The 27,004-nt window shown below is 48.6% G+C and overlaps 1 protein-coding gene across 1 annotated transcript; it reads right to left on the bottom strand.

The window, feature by feature from the left end:
* Window positions 1-5,037: 5,037 nt before the first annotated feature.
* Window positions 5,038-25,239, bottom strand: LOC133361690 (glycine receptor subunit alpha-1-like; the record flags this gene model as incomplete). Its single annotated transcript, XM_061580678.1, has 8 exons — window positions 25,050-25,239; window positions 14,254-14,321; window positions 11,472-11,701; window positions 11,080-11,162; window positions 9,717-9,854; window positions 8,445-8,659; window positions 5,568-5,723; window positions 5,038-5,121 (listed from the first exon to the last, which is right to left on the bottom strand). Coding segments are annotated over exons 1-8 (1,164 nt in total), but the record flags the coding sequence as incomplete, so codon positions are not given.
* Between the last annotated feature and the right edge of the window lie 1,765 nt (window positions 25,240-27,004).

Raw genomic sequence — 27,004 nt, 5'->3', positions numbered from 1 at the left:
CGAGTGGCGCAACCCCTTGCGGTAAATCGTCGTGAATTGGTAGTCCTGAAGGACCTCCAACCATCGGGACAATTGGCCGGATGGCTGCGCCACCCGCATAGCGTATTGGAGAGCCGCATGGTCCGTGCGAACCGTAAAGTGACAGCCATACAGATACGGCCTGAATTGCTGTATAAAAAACACAATCGCCAGCAATTCACGCCGTGTCACGCAGTAGCGTTGTTCCGCGGGGGACAGAACCCTGCTACCGTAGGCGACCACCCGTTCGACCCCCCCGACCACCTGTGAGAGCACTCCCCCGATACCCGTGTTACTGGCATCCGTGTCGAGCACAAACGGTTGCGTGAAATCGGGGTAACACAAGGGGGGAGCCTGCACCAAGGCGTCACGAAGGGAGCAGAACGCGGCCTCCTCCTCCGGCCCCCAGTGAAACCGCACCCCTTTAGCCGTCAAGGCGTGCAGGGGCCTGGCTATGGTGGCAAACTGTTTGACAAAACGACGGTAATAGGAGGCAAATCCTATGAAGCTGCGGACTTCAGTAACAGAGGTCGGTGTTGGCCATGAGCCGACGCATTGCGTCTTAGCTGGGTCCGTCGAGATCCCCGAACGGCTAACGATATGGCCCAAATACCTGACCGATTCCCGAAGCAGAAAACATTTAGCCGGTTTAAATTTAAGCTTCGCGGAACGCATCCTGAGAAACACTGCCCTCAGTCGCTGGAGGTGCTCCTCAAAGCTTCGGCTGAAAACGATGATATCATCGAGGTAAATCAAACAGGTGTCCCATTGAAGGCCTGACAAAACCAATTCCATGAGCCTCTGGAACGTGGCAGGAGCGGAATGTAAACCCATGGGCAATCGGTTGAACTCAAATAGGCCTCCCGGTGTCCGGAAAGCGGTTTTAGGTTTTGATTCGTCATCGAGGGGCAATTGCCAAAATCCCGAAAGCAAATCGAGCGTCGAAAAAAACTGTGCTCCTGCCAAGGCATCCAGCGACTCATCCATCCTGGGGAGCGGATACGCATCGGCCATTGATATTTTGTTTAGGCGGCGGAAATCGACACAGAACCGCAGGGATCCATCCTGTTTTTTAACCAAGACGATAGGAGCACCCCACGGACTGGAAGAGGGCGCAATGATGTCGGCCGCCAACATGTCATTTACTGCCGACTGCACATGCTCCTTCTCGGCTGGACTGAGCCGGAAGGGATTCTGTCGAATAGGGGCCGCGTCCCCAGTCTCTATGTGGTGGCGCAACAGGTCTGTGCAGCCAATGTCGTACTTGTGCCTGCTAAACACGTCAGCGAACTCGAGCAGCAAGCCCCTCAATGCACCCAACTGCACACTGGACAAGGTACTGGACCCGGCACACAACGAGTCCAACCACTCCGTCCCTTCCTCACCTTGGGGATGCGTATCGACATTTGAATCGGCGTGAGCAACGAGCTGTTCCTCGACGGGTAGCGGCGCGGCGTGAGCCAGCACCGTTCCCTGCGTAATCACGGCCGGCCGCGACCCCGTATTCAGGACCACAACGAACGGCTCACTGTCCCCCCTCACCATGGTCTGGGCCACCGCTAAGTCGAGGTCCCCTTTAGCCCTGTTAGACGGCCCCAAAAGAACTCCCTGTGCCCCCACATCCGCCCCAAGGGGTTTTCTCAACCGAAGGGGTACCAACATTTGCGATCCCGGGGGCACCTTTACAGTCCGGGTTGCCAGCGCCTGCACCGTCGCACAAGCCGTGCGTATCTTATTTGGACTCTTCAAAAACTCAACCCGCCGACCCGACGGAAGCTCAATGCAGGCCTGGTCTATAAGAATTTTGATGGGCATTTTAGACAGAAAGTCCGTGCCTAGTAAACAAGGAACGGCCAACGATGATGATACAAAAATAGGACCCGCCAATTTAATGTCGCCAATACAAATATTCGCCCGAATCTGGCCGATGATTCCCAAAGATCCCCCGTTTGCCGCGTAAAATGGTACGTCCACCGGCAGAAGTGGTCGACATTGTACGAGAAGAATATTATAAATAAGGTCCGAAATAATAGTGGCCGACGCACCCGTGTCCACGAGCACCCGGACCTCAACCCCGTCAATGTACCCCGTTACCACGGACGACCCGGCCGACGCAGCCACAATCCTGTGGGCCAATTCGGACCATTCGACTGCCTTTGGGCCGTACGCGGACCCCTCTCGCCGAACCGAACCCCCGGCGCCCATACACGGTCCCCCCACCGCTAAGCAGCGACCCGAACGTGCCGTGCGTGTGGACCGAGCGTGTGAGGTGCCGCGACTTGCCGGGTTCAGTTTGGATGTCTTGAGTCCCTGGTCGTCGTCCGGACGTGGTCCCGCGGTGCGTTGACGCGGGGCCCGGCACCCGGACGCGACGTGGCCCCGAAGGCCGCAGTTGTAGCAGACGACGAGGGACGTCGTAGGTTTCGGTTGCTCCAGCTTGCGGGAGGAGCGTGTGGGCGAACGACCTCCCGTTCTCCACTCCCCCGGTCTCGAACCAGCGAAGGCCTCCTCCCGAGGCACAGCAGGCTGAGGTCCGATGATCGTGGCGGCCGGTGCCCCGTTCTCCACCGATGCGCAGACGACCGTCGGCTTCCGCTGTAGGACCTCGTAAGCGTGGATACTCGTGGCAATCCCCAGGGAGCAGATGTCCATCTCGTCCGCCGTATTAATGGGAACTCCCAATCCGTGAGCCAGCGCCAGCAGCTGCTCCGTCACCATGGCGTCCTTCCCCTCCTTGTCCATGCGGGGAAAAGCTGAATCCGCCAGGGCGAGCAGCGCCGTGCGATAGGCGAGCGTTGTTTCTCCAACCACCTTCCGCCGATCGTAGAACTGGTGGCGACAGGTCGAGGGCGGCCCGAACACCTTGGCCAACAGGTGCAGCGCGGCCTGGAGCGTTGAGCGGGACGACCTCGGGGCAGACGTGAAGGCCGCAAGCGCGTCGTCGTCGAGCATCGCTGGCAGCGCGCGCAGGGCAGTGGTGTCGGACCACCCCGACATTTCTTGATGCGCGATGAACCGTCGCTGGAAGGCTCCCCAGTCGCCCCCGTCCGCCTTGAACACCGACAGCGCGGGCAATCGTTGCTGGAGAACTCGATCGTCGTCGTCGTCGTTGGAACGATTTTCCCGCGCGCCGCTGTGGTTGTAGAAAATGTCGGCTCCCTCTGCAGGCGCAAAATGGAGAGCTCCGGCGCTCGCCGATGACGCGGGCTGCGCTGTGTGGAGACCTCTGGCCACGTGGTGTCCGCGTTTCCCGCCAACCGGAGGCGGACCCTCAAAAATGGCGCCAACTCCCAAACTTTTGGCGCGAAACGCCTTATGGCGGGAATCCTCCAGCCGCGCCGCCTCTTCCAACCCCGCAGGCGTTCCACCGGCCGCTGGAACGGAGATCTCCGCCAAGATCGCAGCGGCGGCGAGCAGCAACTCCGCCAGGCGGGAGTGTGCGTCCTGCAGGCTGGTGTCGGAGGCGGGCGGAGCATCGGCCATTTCCGCGAAGTGCTGCATCGGCGGCAACTCCTCGTCCTCTCCTCCCGAGGGTGGTGTCACCGGTACGTCGTCGTCTCCCCGGTCTTGCACGTGGGAACGAGAAGTCTTCCTTGTGTCCATTCTCCTTGAAGACAGGTTTACTTCTGACGCCAGTTGTAAAGTAGTAACTCGGCAGGAGACGACTTCACGGGTAGCACACTCTTTATTTTCACCAACTTGTAGTTACACGGATGACTAACACCCTACTTCGTTACACGGGTGACCAACACCCACTTAGCTAGACGGGTGACGGACACCCACTCAGCTACAACTTCGTTACACGGGTGACCAACACCCACTTAGCTACACGGGTGACGGACACCCACTCAGCTACAACTTCGTTACACGGGTGACCAACACCCACTTAGCTACACGGGTGACTAACACCCACTCAGCTACACGGGTGACCAACACCCACTCAGCTACACGGGTGACTAACACCCACTCAGCTACACGGGTGACCAACACCCACTCAGCTGTACTGACACGGGCTCTTACGCCCCGTAGCCTTCCGGGACACACCCAGCCGGGGTGCCCGTCTCGGCTCTGGGTACCACCGTTCCGACCCACACGGGCGTCGGACTACGGTCCCCCCAGTCTCGGCTCCGAGCCACACAGGGCCCCGGTCCCCACAAGGACGGCGGGACTAGGGGTCTCGGGCCCCTACCTCCTCCACCCCGTCTTCGGTCTTCAACTGGTTAACACTGACCCCGAGTGCTCTCGCGCGTCCCCCTTTATACCCCTCCTGCGGACGTCGCTGAGAGTACCCACTTATCTGACCAATCACTGCGCACTCGCTACGATCCTCTTTTCCCAGCTTGTGTGAGCGCGCCTCACCACCGGCGCGCGCGTCCATGCCACGCCCACATCGCGTGCCCAACCCCGCGCCCCGTGATCCATCACTGCCGGCGCACGTCAATACCACCACTACAGAGAAATTGGTCTAGAACAGGCAGGCCATGTGGCCAGATGACAAAAGTGTCATCTACGTACCTCCTGCATTTCCCATAAATATGCTAAATTCCTCTTGATATGCAGATTATTTTGTCAATGCGCATTCCCCCCCCCCTCCGCCCTTCCAAACCAGCTTAAATAGACGCTCCAAGCGTGGTGGTGTTTTCTTTTAGACGACGTCGCCTCGACAGACCTGGTCTTCACCTGAGGACGGCTGCTTGTGTTGTGGCCGAAACGTCGTGAGAATTTTTTTATTATGTTTTATTTTTATTATTTTATTACTTCCCTTCTACTTGACTTTACCGAAAGAACCAAGAATATGCGGTATATAGTTTGGATTCCATAGTAACAATCGTACTACTGTGGCTTGTCTTGAATGTGTCTATGGATCTTTGTTTTATTTTCGTGGGTGTCTATGTCCCCGTGTGTCTCTGGGTTTACGATTAGGTCCAGAGTCTGGGTTGCATGGCGACAGTCCATAGGCCCATTCATTGATCTGTCGGTTCATGGGTTGCCAGGATGCACTGCAAGCCACGCACTTACCGGTCGGTGACGGTTACTGCCGAGTAGGGGATCTCGTTCGCCACTTACATCATGGTACGGAGTGGCAGCTGGCTTCCGTTGTTTCTGTTGGGGCATTGACTCGCGTTACAGAGAGAACCTCAGCACACCGGCAATAACACCCCTGCGTGTGGCCTTAAAAAAAGCCACCACCGTCCACGTAGCAGGGTGGGGGGGGGGGGGGCTATACAGCAGGAGTCCTGCTGTATTGCACGAATGCATTAGTCAGAAGGGAAATAGCAGATGTCGATACATGTTGGAGAGAAATGTTGCTATTCCTTCTCCGGTGAAGGAGCATGGACTAAAATGATATACGAATTTGGTCCACAGTCCATAGTCATTTATTCTTATCTTGGAAACGGTAATAATTACAGGCGCTAAATTCCAATGTCGAGGTCTCGCCAATGAGCTGATGGAAGGGACAGTTAACACCTGCTGACGTTTGCTTGTGATATGTATATTGGCCGCGACATCATACCCGTGTCATTGCTACTACACATGTTGATCCTTACATTTTGTGTCTCTGGTGGCTGCAGTGCAGTAGCTTTATTTTGTGCCGAGTTGTCCTTAGAGTAATAGCAAATCTGCAGAATGCTTATGATAAAGATGGAAATGATGAACAGGAGGCACTTGACCATCCAATTATCTATGGATGTCATGTACGGAACCTGCACGTGCACACACACACACATGGTGACATTAAAGAATGATTTGTTATACATTTCAATCATTGCCAGTGTAGATGGTGTAGGATAACATTTGAGGAATCTCACGTGTGAATGTGCACTAAAGCCAGTGTGTTGCAGTCCAGAGGTGCCGAATCTTACTGCTCAATACCACGTTAGGTGGGACATTGCCACATGGAGTGAGGTGTCTTGTGCGTCCCTTAGACGAGGATGCTTCGTGATTGGATTCCTAACCACATGTTTATACTAGGCCACGCCCAGACAGCAGCTGTAAGATTCATGGTCAGGGCACTATTCAGAACTGGTTCTGCCACGTGTGGTTAAAGCCTCGCTGTTTAACGTTAAATTCATACATGTTAGCAGAGGTAAATATTAGCTTATAATACATGTGCATTTGTTGTTGATTCATATGATTGTGCGAGTAAATATAGAGTGGCATTTGATGTTAATTTTGATAATGTAATGTTTAAATACCCGCGGTAATTGGGCGAGGGCTTAGAATCATGGGTGGGGAACCTTTTTTCTGCCAAGGGCCATTTGGATATTTATAACATCATTCGCGGGCCATACAAAATCATCAACTTAAAAATTAGCCTGTTATATTTGGTCAAACATTGAATTAACTCACCCCTAATGTGATGGCTGGAACAGACCAAATGATTTCGCAAGCCTTATACGGCCCGCGGGCCGGACATTCCCCCAAAAATATGCTTCTCAGTTCCATCTACACGGGGATTTATTAGGGTTAGTGTTTTGTGTGGGCTAATGTGGTGTCTCCTGGTCACTGTTGTGGGAACGAGATGTTTATTTTAAGTGTTGAATGTTGCGCAATTTGCCTTTTTTGGCTGATAAATGTCAACAAAAACAAGCGTCAGAAACGTGGTTTGTTGACAACTTTGTTGTTTTTGATCAACTGGAGGTGAATTAACGCACCTATAGATATTGGAAGGTGATTAAATTGTCATAAATTTTGAGGATAAATTATTGAGTTAACAGTCATACCTCTATATGCGAATATTCGATTTACAGTTTTATTTTAACGAATGCTGGATTCATTATCATATTAACTGTAAAAAATGTGGTAATAAGTGCACTGAAATTAATTCGTAATAAAAGTATCTGCAGTACTATATAAATAGACGGTTTCTTGAGCGTTGTGCATCGCAATGAGTCTTAGAATGTGTTTACATTCGACTCGACCAATCAGTGCGCAACAACGTGCTACGTTATGGAGCTATGGTGTTTGTTTGGTGGGCAGTGCAACCTCTTGACTGCACCGAAGAGTACACCGGTGAGTGAATATATTTTACAGTACAGTACACTTTTATTTTACGTCAGTTACAAATTTTTATACGTAACAGTATATATAATATTTTCAATATAAATAGTATTTGTTTACAATATGAATGGTAAATAATGATGTGTTTATCAATTATAAAGTCCGGCGTTCCATGTGTCCATTTGTCTGTCCGTCAACTAAATTATAAGAGCCTTTCAAAAGGCCTGAATCAAAAAGTTAAAGAAAGTGCCCCCCCCAGATGTCGGGGTAAAATTTTGGTCCAAAAGGTTTCAAAAGATTGTGGACCCCTCCCCCAAAAACAATTCCAACCCTATATACAATGGAGTCGGTAGTATCTGCACACATTGGGGGGGATAAAAGGACATCAGTGAGGATGATGGGCGAGGCGCCGAGAAGCCCTCTGCAGGAGCTAGAATCAGGCGGCCGACATTCTAGTAGTATAACATGGGTAGGTTACACAGCCTGGGAACACATCCTGAGAGTACTGATGTTTTAAGTTATTCAATAAACAATTTCGGTATACGAACAAACTATTAACTTAATAATAGGGGTTTTCTCCTTTTTCAGGCGACAAAACTGAAACCTTTTGCAAGGAATCATGTTTACATTAACCACAATACTTGCAGTCAGAATGCAAACAAAAAAAACAACACTGATACTCTCTGATAATTTATGCATTGTCCTTGAAACTGATTGGTCCACGCCTTTTCGGCGTCATCTGGTCGAACACCGTATGAGACTAGGCTCTAAGGAAAGCTGTCTCTGGTGTGGACATATCAGTTTCAAGGACAATGCATAAATTATCAGAGAGTATCGGAGTGTTGTTTTTTTGGTTTGCATTCTGACTGCAAGTATTGTGGTTAATGTAAATATGATTCCTTGCAAAAGGTTTCAGTTTTGTCGCCAGAAAAAGGGGAAACAAACTCTATTATTATATTTTAGTACTGGCAAAGGAGGCCTCATGATGTAGAAACTATTAACTTTTTTTATTTTGCCAGGTAAGGCCTACTGAGCTACAAAGCTCTTTTTTTGCATGTGACCTGAACGCAAATAATAGCTCAACGAAGTGGCTTATCACGTTAAAATGTATAGCAGCCAAATATTCTAAACATGTGATGTTGATTCTAAATGTGGAGGGAATAACCGTAAGACCCAGAAAAAAATCCATGCGTCCACGGGGAGAAAATGCCAACTCCAACCACACAACAGGCAGCAGGGTCGGGATCGAACCCACGACCTCCTGTATACAGAGCAAGGTAGTTGACATTTCGCCACCGTGGCGTCCAGGAGCACTTTTATCTGTGGCGTTTCAGTGCCCTCGGTCCCATTGTTACGCTTTTATGCTCCGTACTGGGCTCATGTTGAATAAATAAAACAAATTCACTCTGGAGGCTGACGAGCACCTTGGGCATGTTGGCGTGAGTGCTGGCGCACTGCATGGTCATCGAGATGGTGGTGGCGACGCTGATGGCAACACGTGCCGGCGCCTTCTCGGTGGGGATCAGGAACGAAAAGCAGGACAGGATGGAGATGAGGCCGCTTGAAATGAAGATATGTTTTTCGGAGGAACATATTGACCGACACAGCTTGAACTCGGCATGCAGGCGCGATATGTTTCCTAGGGAGAAGGTGGGTAAGAGAGTTATAGGTAGATCCAACGATGATGTGGTCAATTCTAATTTGCCAAATATAGGCATAGGGGGTTAAAAATGGTAGGTTAAAGTTTAAACAATCTACTAATCTTCGCATTGGATTAGTGTTAGACAGCGGGGTTAGGGTTATATAGAAGCTGGTTTAACAGCTTAACTTTGAATTTCAGGGCTAGAACTGCACCCAAATCACCCCTCTGTGTATACATGTATGTATGTCGAACTTCTTTCGCACCATACGTAGCCAACCGCGCTAATAAGAGGTGTGGGGGAATGACAACAAACTAAACACAAAAGCAGTTCTAAAGAAATACTTTTTCAATTTAGATGATTTAAAAGTGCAGAGCTGTAATTGATTCCTAATATCGGGGAAAGCTTTATGGACGGCCACAGAAGCATCTGAAAGTGCCCGATGCTGTGACCATCTCTGCCCCACCCCTGCCTACTGGGCCTGCCCACCACAACCTCTTGCTGCATGTGCACACCGTCCCACTCCTTGCACTCCCACTTCCGAAGGGGCAGAGCCTAAATAGTAAGGGGCAGGGCCTAAAGAGGAAAGGATAGGGCCAAAAGAGCAAGGGGGCGGGGACGAAATAGGAAGGGACAGGGTCTAAAGTGGAAGGATCTTGGGTGAAAGGAAGGGGTGGGGCCTAAATAGGAAGGGTCTGGGCCTATAGAGGAAAGGTGGGTGCAACAGGCAGTAGCATAGCTTTAGTGCTTCAGATGAGCCCACGGGCCATATTGTTGACAATTTATCCTCCACTCAGCCATAACACTTATAAAGAAAATGTGATTTACTTTATTTTTATTTTTTTATTTTTACATATTAGATGCTGAATAAAAACTAAAAAATGTGATGGCCAACCATGCACGGTGACGGAACTAGTAATGGAGTTCACTAGAACCACCTTGCTGGAGCTGATTATGATGCAAATGCATTGGCCCAATTGGTAAAACCTGAGTGTGTTGTTGAGGGAGAGTCGGGTGGGGATTACATTCAGGCCTGCGGGAAAAAAAAAGATCTACCCATGATTTCATTGCTGGTGTTGTTGCTCAGGGTGACACTGGTATCGACATCAAACTGGGAGACGTTGAGCTCCCCGGGTAGCGTCATGTTTTGCGTCTTGTGCCACTGCAGTAACACATCCTTGTCCGTGTAGCTGGCTGTCTCCCCGGAGGCCCGCCACATGCAACACAATAGATAGAGAAATCACATTTTGAGTCTGAGACCGACCCCAATTCCACTGGCTCCCAGTTTCCTGCGAACACTCTGTCATCAAATATTTTCAAAGAAAGTGCACAAACTCCAAGGGCTTTAACATTTTTTCAGCCAAGAAGACCTCAACAATGTCCCTCACCATCGAGTAAAGTACGGATTCCCCTTCTGGGATCGTTCTGTCACCACCCTAGAATCTCAAGTAGACCCAGAAGAACGTAGGCGAACAGAGTGGAATACTACAAACATCTACTGGACTCCTATCGTGTTTATGTATCGTTAGTTGTCATATTCCGACCTCGTGCCCCTACTGGACGGTTGCGAAAAGGAGCTTTATAGCTCTTGACTTAAAGCTTGCGTGACTGCAGGAATTCATATTCTTTGGGTCTTTCGGTAAAGTCACGTAAGTAGTTTTAAAGAAAATTACAAAAATAAAAAACTACAACGTTTCGATCGCAACTCAAGCAGTCGTCATCGGGCTGCAAAAAGGCTGAAAAAAGCCTGATGACCGCTTGCATTGTGATCAAAACGTCGTAGTTTTTTTGATATTTTCTTTTAACCTATCTACGTGACTTTACTCAAAGACCCAAAGCATAGCTTTATAGCTCATCGGATTTACTCCAGTATAAATATTATGTTTCTGAGATGTCCAAAATGAACACCTTATTCAAGACCAAAACATTGGAGCATCTTCTGGCTTTGTCATTCCTCCTTTAAGACACTGGTGTAACCATCAACCACATCAGAACTTCAACAGGCCAATGCTGCACCACATCACCTTCATAAGTCGGTGATAAAAGATGAGCCACATGAGTGCAATTGTGACCATGCAACGATAACCTATGGATCGTAGAGTAAACCCACTGTAGTCTACACTTCTACATAGGAGGAGGAACAGCAACACGACACAAACTCTCTTGAAGCCCACTTGATATGCAGCAGACCTCGGGCATTGGGGATCGAACTCCTAAACGTATTGGTTCTGCCATCGTCATGCGCTGCAACAGAATATTTGGAGTTGCGTTGTGTTCTTTCTGGACTTGATTTCTGACCGACAAGTCTCTGACAGAGACCCGCTGGGCCATACACCTGGCCTTGACCCCTAGGCTTTCACACTTGTATGGATGTACGTTGAACTTCTTTCACACTGTACAGTAGCCAACCGTGCCTTACCGCTGACAATCGTCATGGGACAGGTCTGTTTAATCCAGGGGTATTTATGGAGATCCATGTGGCAGCTGAGGGTAAGGGTGATTCTGAAAGACAAATGCACATTAGAGGACATGGGGAACATGCAACACGAAGGTCAGCAGAGAGGAAGCAGGTTTACCAGACCTTCACAGTTCAAGACCTGCAAGAGACCTGTATGTACATATATACAAATGCATGTTGAACGTCGTTCGTGCCACTGTACATAGCCACCAAGCGTGTTAATCGGAGGGTGTGCGCGGTGGGGGGGGGGCAACAATTATCCAGTGTGATTATGTTAAGCAGACGATGAGCTGATGGGGGCGTTTTCTCATGAAGGGGGCGAGGATTGAGTACGCCCATTTTGTACTGCCAACCTCAAGGTGTAAAAGACATTCCCGTCGTCGTAAATCCTCAGCATGCTGTTGGGTGCCGTCACGGAGTGCACCACGGAGCTCTTCTCGTTGTCGAAGAAGACGCTGGGCCTCCACAGGCAGCCCAACGTCGCGTCGGACATGTCCATGTAAGTGTCGCCCCCCGTGCTGCAGTTCATACGGAGACGGTGGTCAATCCACCACTGCACAAGGATGACGGTGACTTTGTATTCCTGAGTGGGGCGGGGCAGGGCAGGCGGTAAGGTGGGTGAAGAAGGTGGAAGGTGGAGGATGTGATAGTACAATGGGAAGAGGAAACAATAAGATGGGGGTAATAACGGGATAGGAAGTTGTATCATTCTCGTCATCAACTATTTTCAGATAATACAGTGGGCCACAAGTAACTACCTGATTTAAAATAGCGGTATTTCGTGTCAAAGGATAAACATTTTTTTGAAATAAAGTAGAAGCCTACGAGTTTATGATCAACCGGTATACACCTCAGCAGCGTGCAAAAATTGTTGAAATAAATTTCAGAAACAATTGTTCAATTTAAAATTATGAGACCATCACGGATAGTTTAAGACCCGTACGGCTCCAATTCCGCACTGTATTCGGGCATTGATTTCCCGATTCAGGAAATCAGGACAACGGCGGTTGCAAAACGTGTTGGCAGACCTCGAACCAGTCGATTTCCGACTTCTATTGAGCAAGTAAGGGAATGTGTCGATGAGAACCCCGAAACTTAGACGAGGAGACGCTCCGTCGCTCAATTGGGGATCGCACGACGGTCGCTGCAGCAAATTTTGGTGCAGGACTTGCATATTTTTCTCTATAAGATTCAGCTGGTGGAAGAATTGCAGCCCAGAGACCATCAAAGCCGCCTAGAGTGCCCGTGTGCTTTGATTGAGGAGAGTGATGGGAAATGCCGTTGAAAGAGCACGGATTTGGCAACGCAACACAGGCGGTCATTTATAACATTACTTTTCATACGTAATTATATTGACTATCCATGAATTCAAGAATTTTCTATCATTTAGAGTTTGTGCTTTTATTGTTATTCAAAAGTTAATGAAACAACACCATAAAGAAACGGGATGTTGTGCAAAACGATTGCACGCGTATTAATGCATTATAATGCAACATTAGTAGGCAAAAAAAACTAAAAATAAACATTTAGTGTTAATTTGTTTGTGCGTGCAATGCATATGAGATGGTGGTTGGTCCAACAATGCACAGGGGTGACGGTGACTTTGTACCTCTGATGTGCAGGGTGCAAGGGGAGTGGTGGTGGAAGGGGTGGTGGAGGTTGAGAGTGGAGGAGGTGATAAAACAATGGAAAGAGGGAACAGCATGGGAAGGCAGAAATAGTGAACATCAAGCAAGGAAAGAAGAAGTGAGACAAACGTTTGAAAATAACTAAAACGAGAGAAAGCCATTTTAAACGTACTTTTTAGCTGAAATGTCAAGATTGAAGGGAAGTATGTGTGTGTAGAACCGTCTGCAATGCTCTTCTGATATTGAGCATCTTTCATATGGTGGTGCGAAAGATGTTCAACATATGAATGCACTTAGGGCGAGTGTAGCAGGGTCATTCGGGAACATTTGAATTCACGGTCGTAAACGACACGGACACGAATCAAGTTACAGGCGCAAGTAAGCCCTACATTTGAGTCGAAGTGTCGTTAACGCACCGATTTCCCAAACGAACGCCCCTGTGTGGCCGTGCGATCGGCACTCTATGAAGTAAACTACAGTAGGACTCATGATTCCATATAGAGGTTTGTTTGGTTAGATCGCATAAATATGAATGTGGTGTTAAACCCACCACCACCGGACACAGTAAATTAGTAAGGTTTGTCACGTAAACAAACGTGCCAATTCCTTACTAGTTCAGCACTAACTAGTGTGGTGGAGATTAAACCCACAACATTTACAATTCAAGTACCTGAAATGGTCGCGAAAGCCTGTGTTAAACAGACTCTCGATTATCCGCGCTAATTTTGGGGAGGACGTCCGCAATAATTCAAAATCGCGGATAATCCAAAAATATCCATTTTATACAGGTCTCTATGCCAAAAACCACGTATATAGGTATACATTAAGAACAAATACCAACCATTGATCGATCGATGATGTTCGTGCTCAGTGATAATAACACTTCCCTGCCCCCGCCCAGGAGAAGACTCGGCTCGCGAAGCGGATAGCAGAGTCACGCTAATCAACATCTATCAAACTCCGCCCACTGTTGTAAAGCGAGGCAGCTACTGAACTGTAGAGGTCATCATGTGCATTTTTGAATAATCGGAGTAACATATTTGTTCGGTTTAAGCACGTGACTTGCAATAAACATTTCCAAGAATAACAATGTATCACGGTTTTTGTATTATTAATTTGGGCTTAAGTGAAAATCAATGAGATATTAATTTACGTAAAAACTCTGGTGCGCAGTTAGTCTGCAAATTGGATACACCGCACGCGGATAATGGAGAATAGACCGTTTTATTCTACCTGGTAAGGCCCAATGAGCTACGTAGCTCTTTATCAGACGCGACCGAGCTATCACAAATGATAGCTCAACTAAAACGACTGATATCATCATTACGTGGACATTTAAAGCAGCAGCCAAATACTATAAACGCGTGACGTCGATTCTAAATGTGGAGGACCCGGATAAAAATCCACGCGACGACCGCGGTGGGAGATAGACATGCAAACCCACAACCTCCTGCATACCAGGTGAGGGAGTTAACATCATCTCCAAGCCCACTGTGGGCATACTCACCATGTTTAAGACGTCGATGGATCCAAAATTTTTGACGACGATTGTGATTTTCACGTCGGTCGCATCGCCTGCGAATCGCCAGAACCACGCGCAAAAACAAAAACTTTCATCCAAAAGTGTGGACGTCCACCACACACATGGACGGCTCGGTGGACCTTCGGGGATGATGCGGTGGCTATGAGATGTCAACTACCTCACCTGGTATACAGGAGGTCGTCGGCTTTATCCCGTCACCCTGACAATGGCTGTTATATATTTGGAGTATGCGTGTTCTCTCTCTCTCACCGTAACAGGGTGGTGGCTCGGATAGGTTAACTGCTTTTACTGGTATATAGAAGGTAATGGGCTCAATCCCGTGACCTTGACAATGGCTGTTGTATATTTGGAGTCTGCGTGTTCTCTCTGTCTCTCGCCATGACAGGATGGTGGCGAGATGCTAACTACCTCGCCTGGTATACAGGAGGTCGTGGATGTGATCCCGATCCTGAAGCCTGCTGTATATTTGGAGTTTGCATCTCTCCCCGTGGTCTTGTGGATTTTACTCCAGGCCCTTTCGTTTGTTCCCCTCGACATTTCGAATAAACATGCCTGTTAGAGTATTTGCTACTATAAATGTCCACGTGATAAGCCACTTCATTGGGCTATCATTTGTGGCCAACTCGATTCTGAAAAAAAGCTACATAGCTCAGTGGGCTTTACCTGGTGAAATAAATAAATGTTGAGTTTATAGGGACGAAAGGGATATTTCTTTAATGAAAAAGGTTTTACCATTTCTGGCAATAAATCATCATCATCACGATCCATGCACAGATAGTCCATCGGTGTCCACTGCACATTGCCTGGTTTGTTTCCACTTTCCGCGATATCCAATATGCGATCGAGCAAACGGAACTAAATCGCAGTGCAAGTAGGAATAAGCCATGGTCGAACGGCTGCCTTGGCGTAGTGTCATCATCATACAATCATCATACAAGGAGGCATTGGAATGCACGCCCTCTGGGTGCGAGATGGCATTTTTGGGGGTGTGCAGACATTTTCCATATTTTTTTAGGTAAATCATCGAAACACAAATTGAGCACGGGGCCACGTAAGTACAACTACTTTGTTTAATCGAACCCTCTGTATTGACATGATACATGTGTTAACGATTGAGGACCACAGGGGTGCAAGGCTGCAGTAAAGGTTAAGAACCACTGGTGTAGACGCTACCCAACCACGCACCTCACTCTTTGTTCAGGCCCTGTGTTACGCATCATCTCACGCGTTATCGTGGAACTTTGTGCTGTACACCCCCTACATGTATATAGTCACTTTATTACTATGCGATATTTTTCCCCCATCACGCGGTGTTCTTCAGGAACGAGACTTCCACCACTTCCACGTTATAGGAGAACAGGGCCGGGGAGTGGGGGCTGTATTCTGATCGTGCGACCCCTCCCCCACCATCCCTACCTACCTGTGGGGTTTGGCCGGATCATCTTGTCATAGTCGGGCGAGTTGCAAACGTAGTTGTGCAGTTACTTAGACATGTTGCGCTTCCGTAAGTCGTACTCTTCGTTTCTGAGTTTCACGCTGTAATCGCAGCTGTACCACAGCCCCTGGCTGGCAGATGGAAGGGGAGTGGGGGGAGACAAAGGTGGCCGGGCAGGCGTGCGTGGTACTGGCTACCCACCTCCACTCCACCTCGTGTGCCAGCCACAGTGGCGGCCTTCATAGGCAGCGCTGCTGCTGCTGCTACTCGCTAACAGCACGTGTGTGTATGTATATTGAAACTTCTTTCGCACCGTACATAGCCAACCGTGCTTATCGGAGGTGCGGGGGACGGACAAACTAAACACAAATACGTTCTGAAGAAATTAATTGTCAATCTAGATGATGTAAAAGTGCATAGCTCTCAGTCGCTTCCACGCAGCCAAATAATCGACAATCTCAACAATCCGAACGCGTGATGTTGATTCTAAATGTGGAGGTAAAAACATGTAGGACCCGGAGACAAACTCCACGCAGTGACCATCACAGAGAGAGACAGAGAGAGTCCAAACATACAGCAGCAGCAGCAGCAGGCATAGTCAGGATCCGGGCTCGAACCAGCGGGCTCCGGCATACCAGGAGAGGAAGACAATATCTCCTGGCCACCATGGCGCCCCTTAAGAGAATAATAGGAATATATATTGACTCCGAGGTCAAGACTCGGTTCTTTCCGATATTAGGAAGCAACTGGAGCTATACATGCTGAGTGAGTGGGTGGGTGAGTGGTTTACCCTGGTGCTGAGTGAGTGGGTGGGTGAGTGGTTTACCCTGGTGTTGAGTGAGTGAATGGGTGAGTGGGTGAGTGGTTTACTCTGGTGCCGAGTGAGTGGGTGGGTGAGTAGTTTATCCTGGTGCCGTGTGGGTGAGTAGTTTACCCTGGTGCCGAGTGAGTGGGTGGGTGAGTGGTTTACCTTGGTGCCGAGTGAGTGGGTGGGTGAGTGGTTTACCTTGGTGCCTAGTGAGTGGGTGGGTGAGTGGTTTACGTTGGTGCTGAGTGGGTGGTTGAACGGTTTACCCTAGTGCTGAGTAGTTGAGTGGGTTACGCTGGTGCTGAGTGAATGGGTGAGTGGTTTACCCTAGTGCTGATTGAGTTGGCGAGTGGTTTACCCTTGTGCCGAATGAGTGGGCGAGTGAGTGGGAAAGTGGTTTACCCTGGTGCTGAGTGAGTGGGTGAGTGGTTTACCCTGGTGCTGAGTGAGTGGATGAGTAGTTTACCCTGGTGCTGAGTGAGTGAGTGGGTGATTGTTTTAACTTGGTGCTGAGTGAGTGGGTAGGTAAGTGGTTTACCCTGGTGCTGAGTGAGTGGGTTGGTGAGTGGTTTACCCTGGTGCTGAGTGAGTGAGTGGGTGAGTGGTTTACCCTGGTGCTGAGTGAGTGAGTGGATGAGTGGTTTACCCTGGTGCTGAGTGAGTGGGTGATTGTTTTACCTTGGTGCTGAGTGAGTGGGTAGGTAAGTGGTTTACCCTGGTGCTGAGTGAGTGGGTTGGTGAGTGGTTTACCCTGGTGCTGAGTGAGTGGGTGGATGAGTGGTTTACCCTGGTGCTGAGTGAGTGGGTGGTGGGTGAGCGATTGAACGGGCGTGCCAGTGGGCGAGTGAGCAGGTGAGTTGGTGAGTTGGTGGGTGAGTGAGTGGGTAAATTGGCCTTTAGCCCCTAGTTCTGGCCTTGTTACCCTGCAGGTTATATTTATTTCCTGGCTTCCCATACATGGTGGCGTATTGATGGCTTTTACGGATGAAACGTGCCACTTTACAAATGTACATCATCATAATTATTATTCTTCATAAACCAAGACTAGTTTAGTTTTAAAACTAAATTAATCCACCTGCCATGAGGCAGACATCAATGTGCGTTTTCATCACCTTATAGGCGGCAGCATCATTAGCAGCATCAGCAGCAGCATCGTCGTCGAGATGGGATCCAGCGAATCACGGCCACCCACGTTGTCAAGTCGCTCAATCGCTCAGCTCAGCTGTATCACTTAAGTAACATAGCATCAGGCGTACTTGTTTAACTTTGTTGTTTAAACGATGAGCAGTCTCGTCGCAAGGCACCCAGCGAACCATAGACCAGAGGGGACGCGGTCCCAACGGAAACTTTATTCGGTCGGATGAGTGAGTGGATTGGTTGGGTGGGTGGGTGTCTCGTCAGGTGAGGAAGTGGACTCGATTTTGTTGATGTGAAGATTTTCGGGGTGGCAGGCGGTGTTATTACAAAACAAAAAAGGGGGAACTGAACTAGATTAAAGAAGCTGCACGTGTATCGGAATGTGTAGAGTGTTGAACTTCTTTGGCACCGTACATAGTCGACCATGCTGATCAGAGTTGCGGGGGGAAAACAAACTAAACAACACCAGGAGTTCTAAAGGAAAAAAGTTTTCCAATCGAGATGATTTAAACGTGCATAGCTCCCAGTGGCTTCCTAATATCGGAAGAGCATTCCAGATGGCCCCAGAAGCGCATCTCAAAGCACCGCGCAATAATGCGGTGGCCACCGTCTTCGTTCGATGGTTAGCCAAAAGCCTCTGCTGTTGCTGCAAGGATAAGCGGAGTTCGCGTGATGGTTGTTTACACTCCTTGATGAGATTGGTCAGGTATTGTGGTCCATCTGTGGCACGCGCTTTGTGTGTAATGAGTGGGTCAGTTTACCATTCCTGTATTTTGCACTCCTATCGTGTTTCTGTATTGTGTTTGGTGTTGTTTTTGTTGTAAGGTTCTGACCCCTTGCCCCTCCTGGACATCTGTCAAAAGGAGCTTTATAGCTCATCGGATTCCTCGCCCTGCAGTATATAACAAATATTCTTATTCTGATCATGCGTTCGTTCAGCAACCTGTAAGCTAGCCAAACGCCGCTGCTGAGAGGATGGACCATACCGAATGCAGCCATCGTGCAAGAATGCAAAAAATGGGTTCGAGATTGAATATCGCTGGAGACAAACGCCTTGAAGTCTCCTGCCATGGGAACGTTTCCGCGCACATTTCCCAAGATCAGTTGACGCGAAGTGTGGTTTCCGTTTAGGGTATTTTTTTTGGTGTGAAATGTGTTTCGAGAAAACTCAAGATGCAAAATATGACACTTCCTCCTTACTCTCCACACAGCCTAATATGACAATTGTCTCCCAGAAAAATATCACACGTGGCCGATTTATAACTGCTGGATGCCACGGTGGATTAGGATATGTTAACTACCTCGGCTGGTATACAGGAGGTTCGAGCCTGGTGCCTGCTGTATTTGGAGTTTGCGTATCTATTTCTCTCCCCGTGGTTGTGTGGATTTTTTTTATCTGGGTCCTCCGATTTTTTCCCTCCACATTTAGCATCAACATCACGCATTTAGAGTATTTGGCTGCGATAAATTTCCACATGATCATACGCCATTTCGTTGAGCTATCATTTGTGGCTAGATCGCTTCTGAAAAAGAGCTGTATCGCTCAGTGGGTCTTACCTAGTAAAATAAAAGGTTATATTTTAACTACCTCGCCTGGTATACAGGAGGTCGTGTGTTTGATGGCTTGCTAAAAGCCGCCACTGCTGCGAGGATGACCTCCTGAGTTCGCGTGATGATGATTTCTGCTCCTTGACGAGATCAGCGGCGGGGTGATTGTGATTCATTTTGTGTCAAGAGGCACTTTGTGTGTGTGTGTATAATGAAGACGACCTTATAATGAATTCGTTCAGGAACTGGACTCATTCATTGTTTTGTTTGTTTGTTTATGAACTGTGTGCGACTCGGCCAACTGTATGAGTGCTTCAGTTGTAATACATCCGTAAATTTATTTTTTATAATAACTCAATCCGCCTCTTCAGTAAACCCTAACGAACGAATCCTGCTCGTGCGAATTTAACACTAAACTAAATTCATAACGACTATCCGACTCTTTCCCTTCAGGCGTATCAATCGATTCTGTATTATGTATAATAACGTAACAATTTTAAAACACCAACAGCAATCTACCTGCGTCACTAATAACCAACGACAATTTTGTCCCTAAATTAACTCATTAACGAGAATCACACGCGCATAGGCATTCCACCTTCATGAACAACGCAAACATACTCATGTACATAATTGAGGGTGAACCTATTCACACCGGTCGCTAAAGAGATTATTCCTAGTTATACTAACCTGCCAGTCATAGCCAAGCATCTATCAATCCGATTAAGAAGCCACTGGGAGCTGTGCAATTTTAAATCTAGAGTGAAAACTTTTTTCTTTATTACTGATTTTTGTCTTTAGTTTGTTGTCCTTCCCTCGCATCTCCGATTAGTACGGTTAGCGTCATACGATGCGAAAGAAGTTCAAAATACATACTAAACTATTAAACTAAACTTTTTTTTATTTTATTTTACCAGGTAAGGCCCCACTAAGCTATGTGGCTCTTTTTCAGAAGCGACCTGGCCACAAATGATAGCCCAACCCAGTGGCTTATGATCACGTGGACATTTATAGTAGCCAAATACTCTAAACACATGTTTCTAAACGTGGAGGGATAAACTGGAGGACCCGTACAAAAATGCACGCGACCACGGGGAGAGAGAGAGAGACGCAAGACTCCAAATCTACAGGCGTCAGAGTCGGGATCACACCCACGACCTCCTGCATACCAGGCGAGGTAGCCAACATCTCGCCATCGTGGCTCCTGTGTGCCTCTATATGGGGAGCGGTGGTGCAACGGTGGTGTGATGTTATCTTCCTTGCCTGGTATGCAGGAGGTCAGGGGTTCGATCCCGACCATGGCGATGGCTGCTGTATATTCGGGGTCTGGGTCCTCCAGTTTTTCACTCCCCATTTAGCAATATGCATTTAGATTATTTTGCAGCTATACATTTCCACGTGATAAGCCACTTCGTTGAGTTATAATTTGTGGCCAGGTCGCTTCTGAAAAAGAAGCTAATAGCTCAGTGGGCTTTACCTGGTAAGATATAGCATTTGGATATGTTAAATTGATTTGTTTACCTTTCCTATACTTTGCACTGCTGTCGAATTGTTTGTATTTTGTGCTGTTACACGGTTCTGACCCCTTGTTCCTACTGGACATCTGTGATAAAGAGCTTTATAGCTCATCGGATTCCTCCTCCAGTATAAATTGTTTCGAATTCTGATTCTGAATGGTTAGCACACTGCGTTTTGTAAAGGCCGACCTGATTTCGATTCCCGTTCACAGTCGCCACTACCACCACCGGTGACAATTATCTGAACCGTTCCTGGGCCTTCCCTCGGTCGACTTAGTTTCAAATGAGTACCTGGTGCTGTGCTGGCCACCCACCCCCGCATAAGCCATCATTACGCTAACCCCAATCATGCTATCAGAGGCATTTGGCTGGCTATCGAACAAAGACGGTCACCGCATCATGCGCTTTCAAATGTGCTTCTGCGGCTGTCTGGAATACTCTTCCAATATTAGGACGCCACTGAAGGTATGCACTGTGTGTGAGTCTATGGGTCTTCATGTGGTGAGTCTTTGGGTATCTGTGTGGTGAGTGGATCTCTGGTGAGTCTACGGGTCTCTGTGTGGTGAGTCTATGGGTCCATGTTTAAATATATGGGTCTCTGTGTAGTGAGTCTATGGGTCTCCTCTACCCTTTCCTAACCCATAAGTACCCTTTATCGTATCTCACAATACCTTGCTGATCTCGTCAAAGAGCATACGTCATCATCACGCAATCTCTCCTCTCATCTTGGCATCAGCAGCGGCTTTTGGCTCGCCATCGAACAAAGCCAGTCACTGCATCGCGCACTTTCATATGCGCTTCTGCGGCCATGTGGAACGCTCTTCCTTCTGATATTCGGAAGCCACTGAAGTTATGCACTTTTTTTTTTAACTGCTTGTAGTTTGTTATCCTTCCCCCACACACCTTCGATTAGTGTGCTTAGCTATGCACGGTGGTGCGAAAGACGTTCAACATACACACACATACAAACACACACAAAGACAAAGATCCCCCGTATTGTTTTAACAGACTGATGGGACAAGTGCTGTTAGCGAGCACCTACGAAGGCCAGCACCTACGAAGGCCGGCACGGTTCGCGAGGGGGTGGGTGACCAGTGGTTGGGTGGAGAGCCGTGCTTGCTCCGCTGCTGCCCTGAGGGAGAGCCGTGCTCTGTCCACTGCTGCCCTGAGGGAGAGCCGTGCTCTGTCCATTACATTAGTACTCGAGTTTTTTTGGTGCTTAAATCCACTGCTGGATGAAGGCCCACCGCACGCTGTGCGAGTGAATCGTAAGGATTTACTTGACCAGTCTGTTGGGGGCCGCTGCAGGCTGTGGTTGTTGGGGGCGCCCCAAGCTGTGGTTGTTTGGGGCTGGGTGGGGGGTGGGAGGGGTAGGGCTGGGTGGGGAGGGGCTGGTCACCCCGTGGTGCCCTTATAAAACTCAACGTTTAACCTACTCACGCCGGCTTGTGCCCGCCCTCACAGTCGGCCATATTTGCGGAATACACCACGCCGCCGCTGACCTGGCCATTGACCAAGCAATCCAACGTTCCTACCAGCTCCCTCCGCAGGAATGTGTTAGCATGGAAAGCAAGGTTAGGATTTCCAATTTTGTGATTAATTGGACATTGAATTGTTACAGTACAATAATCACCCTATTTCTGTTGAATGTTTATGTAATGTGATTGTGCAATGATCAGTTGAATAAAATCTGCATGAGCCATATTACATAATATAGAGCTTATTATTTAACAATTATTTATATCTGCAATATTTTCGAATTTTGATGAGAGTTTTTGCTCTTCTTTCAATTTAGTCTATAGCTGCAATTTATTTTATTTGCTTTTGCTGTTGTCATTTGGTGACTCATGTCACACTTGTAAATGAACAAATAAATGTGAAATTTGATATGTCTCTGTCTTTGTGTATACATACTTATATGTATAAATATTCCATTGTACGTATGTGCCACATTGAATAAACCTTAAATACAACCAATATTTTCAAGCCACGTGTGCAAATTTGGTACCAATCGAAATCCTATCATCAAAACAAAAGAAAGACATGCTTATGTGGAAGACAACACTTGACACTCTGTAATGCTAACGTGCTTATGTGCATTGCAAAATCAAATGTTTTGCTGCCTTTTTTCCAGACCACAGCATGAGGTGCAAATACAAATTTGAATAAGAGAAGAGAGTAAGAGGATGAAGTGAGTCAATATGAGAAATTAGCCAATGCATGAAGGAGGAATTTGTAGAGAGAATGATTAAAAAATGCGTGAGAAAATGAGGGAGTAAATTTAACCACCAACTCCTTCCTCTCCCAGCGTCTGCACGGAACTGAAACATTGCGCTTTAATGCAGTACGCTTTAGGAAAATATTCCTTCGTCTCACGTCCCTCACCGATCTTGCTTGTCTCACGATCTGACGTCTCACGTCACTCACTGCTCATCATTATGACATGTTCTGTCATCTCAGAAAGGTGGTGACTAAAAACTAACATTGGCCCACAAGAGGAATTATTTTGGCTGTCCTGGCTGCATGGCCGTGTACAAGTAATTTTTTTGTCATTTGTCACAATGTTATCATCAATCGTGCTCATGGCGTTACGAGACAAATAATTATTTCGGAAATTTCACAGAGTAGTGTGATCCCTTGTGTTATAGAACAGGCCTTGGAAGTGGATGTTATAGAGCTACCTCAAGTGATACTCTGGTCCTGACGCAAAGGCCAATAGACTGATTCTGACGCAAAGGCCAATAGATCTTGTTCTGATCTCAATGCACGTGAGCCAAATGGACTTATCCAGACTGTGAAGCATGGCTCCTCAACATAGTCGACACTCAGCTTGATCTTTTGAACGTGATACGTTTAATGAGGTTGGCCTTCACCACAATGGAGTGGTGATGGATCCATCACACGGTAAAACTGTAACATCGAAACATAGAAGTCATTAGCTAACTGAACGGTTAACTCCCTCCTTAAATTCACAGCAACAGCGCTTCTACAGCATTCAGTAACACATGCCTAAGCAGACCCGAGCCATACTGCACCCGGGTGGCGCATATGCAGTACAGACTTAACTGAACGATTACTGACCAAGTGAAAAAGCAAAAACACACTTCATCATCTTTGCTTCATGGAGTGTTGGATCTATCATCAATAATAATTTGATGGGCCGTGGGGGGGGGGGGCTAAGTTAAGCTGCCTTTTGTTATGCTGCAGGGGGTTATGGGACGGAGAGAGCGCTGTGTGCAGGCGATGGCAAGTGGTTGGAAAAAAGTGAGACACATAAACAGGAGGCAGTATTTAAGCTGACAAATGGTTGCGACTATCATTTTTGTGTGATGATGATGTTCCTCAGTTTTAGGGGTTTGCTCTGCCTGTCCACCCGGTTGCAGTTGCTGTATGTCAGCTGGGAAGGCTGTTTTTTAACGGGGGCGGGGTGGGGGGTGATATCGTGTAATAGCGCTGGCTGGTGACCAGCAGCGGCAACTGCAGTGGACAAACACTACACACGCAGGTGAGCACATACACGGGTGTGTCGGCAGGTGGTGGAACTGGGGCAAGGGTCACGGAAGACCTCAATGTAGCATAAAAGTAGATGAGAGTGGGAGCTCAACGACGTCGTTTCTCCGGACCTCAGCCGTCATCCCCTCGCCCATCCTTGTCCCTGCTGCAACCTGAAGCGAGCCGCGGCACCATACACACTCCCGTGCCTTCACCTCATGCATCTCGTTGTGCCAGCTCGCGCGTTCGTCGTGCATCGGGTGTAGGGGGCCAGAATGCGCTCAATCCGCCTGGCGGCTCTGACCAGTTCAGTGGTCGGAGCTGGCTCATATGGTTGTTGCCGCGACCGCGGGATCCTCGGCTGTTATCGGTTCTATCGAGGGGGTTGTTTTCCAGATGCTGGCCGATATGGGTGTGTCGGCGACCATAATTTCGGAACTAATTTATAACATCCTACCCGAGAAATGCCGCCCCCTATGCCCCATTGAGGTGCCATGCTTCGCCGCCAACGGGGGTTCATTGGGCATCGTTGGCCAAATTACTGCCCAAATTTGTATTGGGGATATTAAATTAACGCGTCCGATTCTGGTTTCCTCATCCCTTGCCGTTCTGTGCTAACTGGGAACCGATTTCTTGGGTAAGATGCCAATAAAAATTTTGATCGACCAGGCATGCATTGAATTTCCGTCCGGCTGTCGGTTGGCATTCTTGCCCTCCCTCAGTCGGTCACGTACGGCCTATGCCACCGTGCAAGCTCTGACGTTCTGGATGGTGCGCATTTCCCCTTGAGCGCAAATGGTTGTTCCCCTTTGCTTGCGCAAACCACTCGATTCGGTTGCAACGGCGTGGGGATCCTCTTTGGGTCCGTCGAACACGGCTGTGCGTGGGTTGGAGCTGCTCAGGGCACAAACCATTGTGTCCAATGACAGGGAGCCCTTCATCCAGGTCTTGAATGCCAGCTTGCGGACTTCCATCATACCACGGTACCGTGCTCGCTCACGCGACACCGGCATTCCAAGGTGATTCAGTTGTGGAGCAGCCGCACTTGGATCTGGATGAATGGTGGTTGAATTAACTTTTCTAAGAGGCTGGCAACCTGTCAGAATCCCAGAGGGAAAAGTTGCGGGCGCTCTTGTGGGAATTTACTGACTTTTTAGCAAGGGTAAATTTGACATTGGCCGCTGTAACTCATTAAGCCATCATATTGACACGGCTGACGCTGCTCCCATCTGGCAGAACCCCTATCGGAAAAAGAGCATCTCCGATTGGCTGTGAATGACATTTTGGCTGCGGACATCATTTTGCCATCCACCAGCCCATGGGGGGCCCCGATCGTCCTCATTAAAAAACATGATGGCAGCTTGCAATTTTGTATAGATTTTCGCAAACTGAATACAATTTCGGTTGCCGACACTTATCCCCTTCCTCAGATGGACGAATCCCTGGACGCCCTGGCTGGTGCACGTTAATTTCCATACTGGACCTTCTGTCCGGCTTTTGGCAATTGCCTCTGCACGAGGCCTCCAAGCCCAAAACGGCCTTCCGTACGCCACAGGGCCTTTTTGAATTCAACTAGCTCCTAATGGGTCTCCACTCTGCTCCAGCGATATTACAGCATCTGATGGAACTGGTCCTCACTGGGCTTCAGTGGGACTCATGTCTGATATATTTGGACGATGTCATCATCTTTAGCCGCACATTTGAGGAACACCTAGATTGCTTGAGGGCTGTCTTTGTTAAAATGCGAAGGGCCAATCTCAAATTCAAGCCCCAAAAATGTCACCTTTTGCAGGAATCCGTGCGGTACCTCGGGCACATTGTCAGCCAATCAGGCATTGCCACTGACCCGGAGAAGACGGCTTGCATCAGGACGTTTTTGAATTTTATCGTCGGTTTGAGCGGGGTTTGCTTCCATCGCTAAGCTCCTCCACGCGCTGATGGCCAAGGGCCAAAAATTTCATTGGGAGGAGGAGGCTGCATTTGTTGTGCTTCGTGAGGCATTGGTCGATGCCCCTCCCCTACGCTACCCCAAATTTGCCGCGCCGTTCATCCTCAACATGGATGCCAGCAACACCGGCATTGGCGGGGTTTTGTCGCAGGTCGTGGACGGGGAAGAATGCGTCATTGCATATGGCATCAGAGTGCTGTCCCCGGCGGAGCAACACTACTGCGTTACGCGCCAAGAGCTGCTAGCCATCGTTTTTGTTGTGCAGCAATACTGGCCATATCTATATGGCAGACGGTTTACGGTGCGGTCTGATCACGCGGCGAGTTGACCAACCATACGGTGAACTTTCTCGCTGGCTCAAAGTCCTACAGGACTATTTGTTAACTGTCACCTACCAGAATGGTACCCAGCACTCGAACGCCGACGCTTTGTCGTGGTTACCACCGAGCGACGGGTGAGCATGCTTCTTGGGCTCGGGGCACTGTAAGCAGCCAGTAGACAGCTCACCCCCACTCCTCACGGCGTCGGCCGAAGTGGCTTCCTCAGGGGTGGGTTCCTCCAAGGGGGCTGACGAGCCTGTCGCATGGGATTCCGTTCTCGGCTTCGACCTCGCTGATTGGGGACGCCTCACAATGGAGGACGTTTCCCTTCTGAAGTTTCGCCGCCGCACTATGTGGCCCGATGAGGATAAGGGCCGTGGGGGATTCGCGTCTGTTATCTTGCGTGATGGCCTCTTGATAAAATGGGATGGCAGCGCGCGTCAATACAAGGGTGCTCCTGAGCGTCTATTGACTGACAAAGGGAAAATGTTTTCTTCCACCTTACTGCGT

The sequence above is a fragment of the Lethenteron reissneri genome, unplaced genomic scaffold, assembly GCF_015708825.2.
Source record: "Lethenteron reissneri isolate LAM-NWPU_2019-01 unplaced genomic scaffold, ASM1570882v1 scaffold_120, whole genome shotgun sequence".
NCBI classification, from domain to species: domain Eukaryota; kingdom Metazoa; phylum Chordata; class Hyperoartia; order Petromyzontiformes; family Petromyzontidae; genus Lethenteron; species Lethenteron reissneri.
The sequence above is the reverse complement of the archived record's forward strand: the minus strand, read 5'-3'. Positions and strand labels throughout refer to the sequence as shown.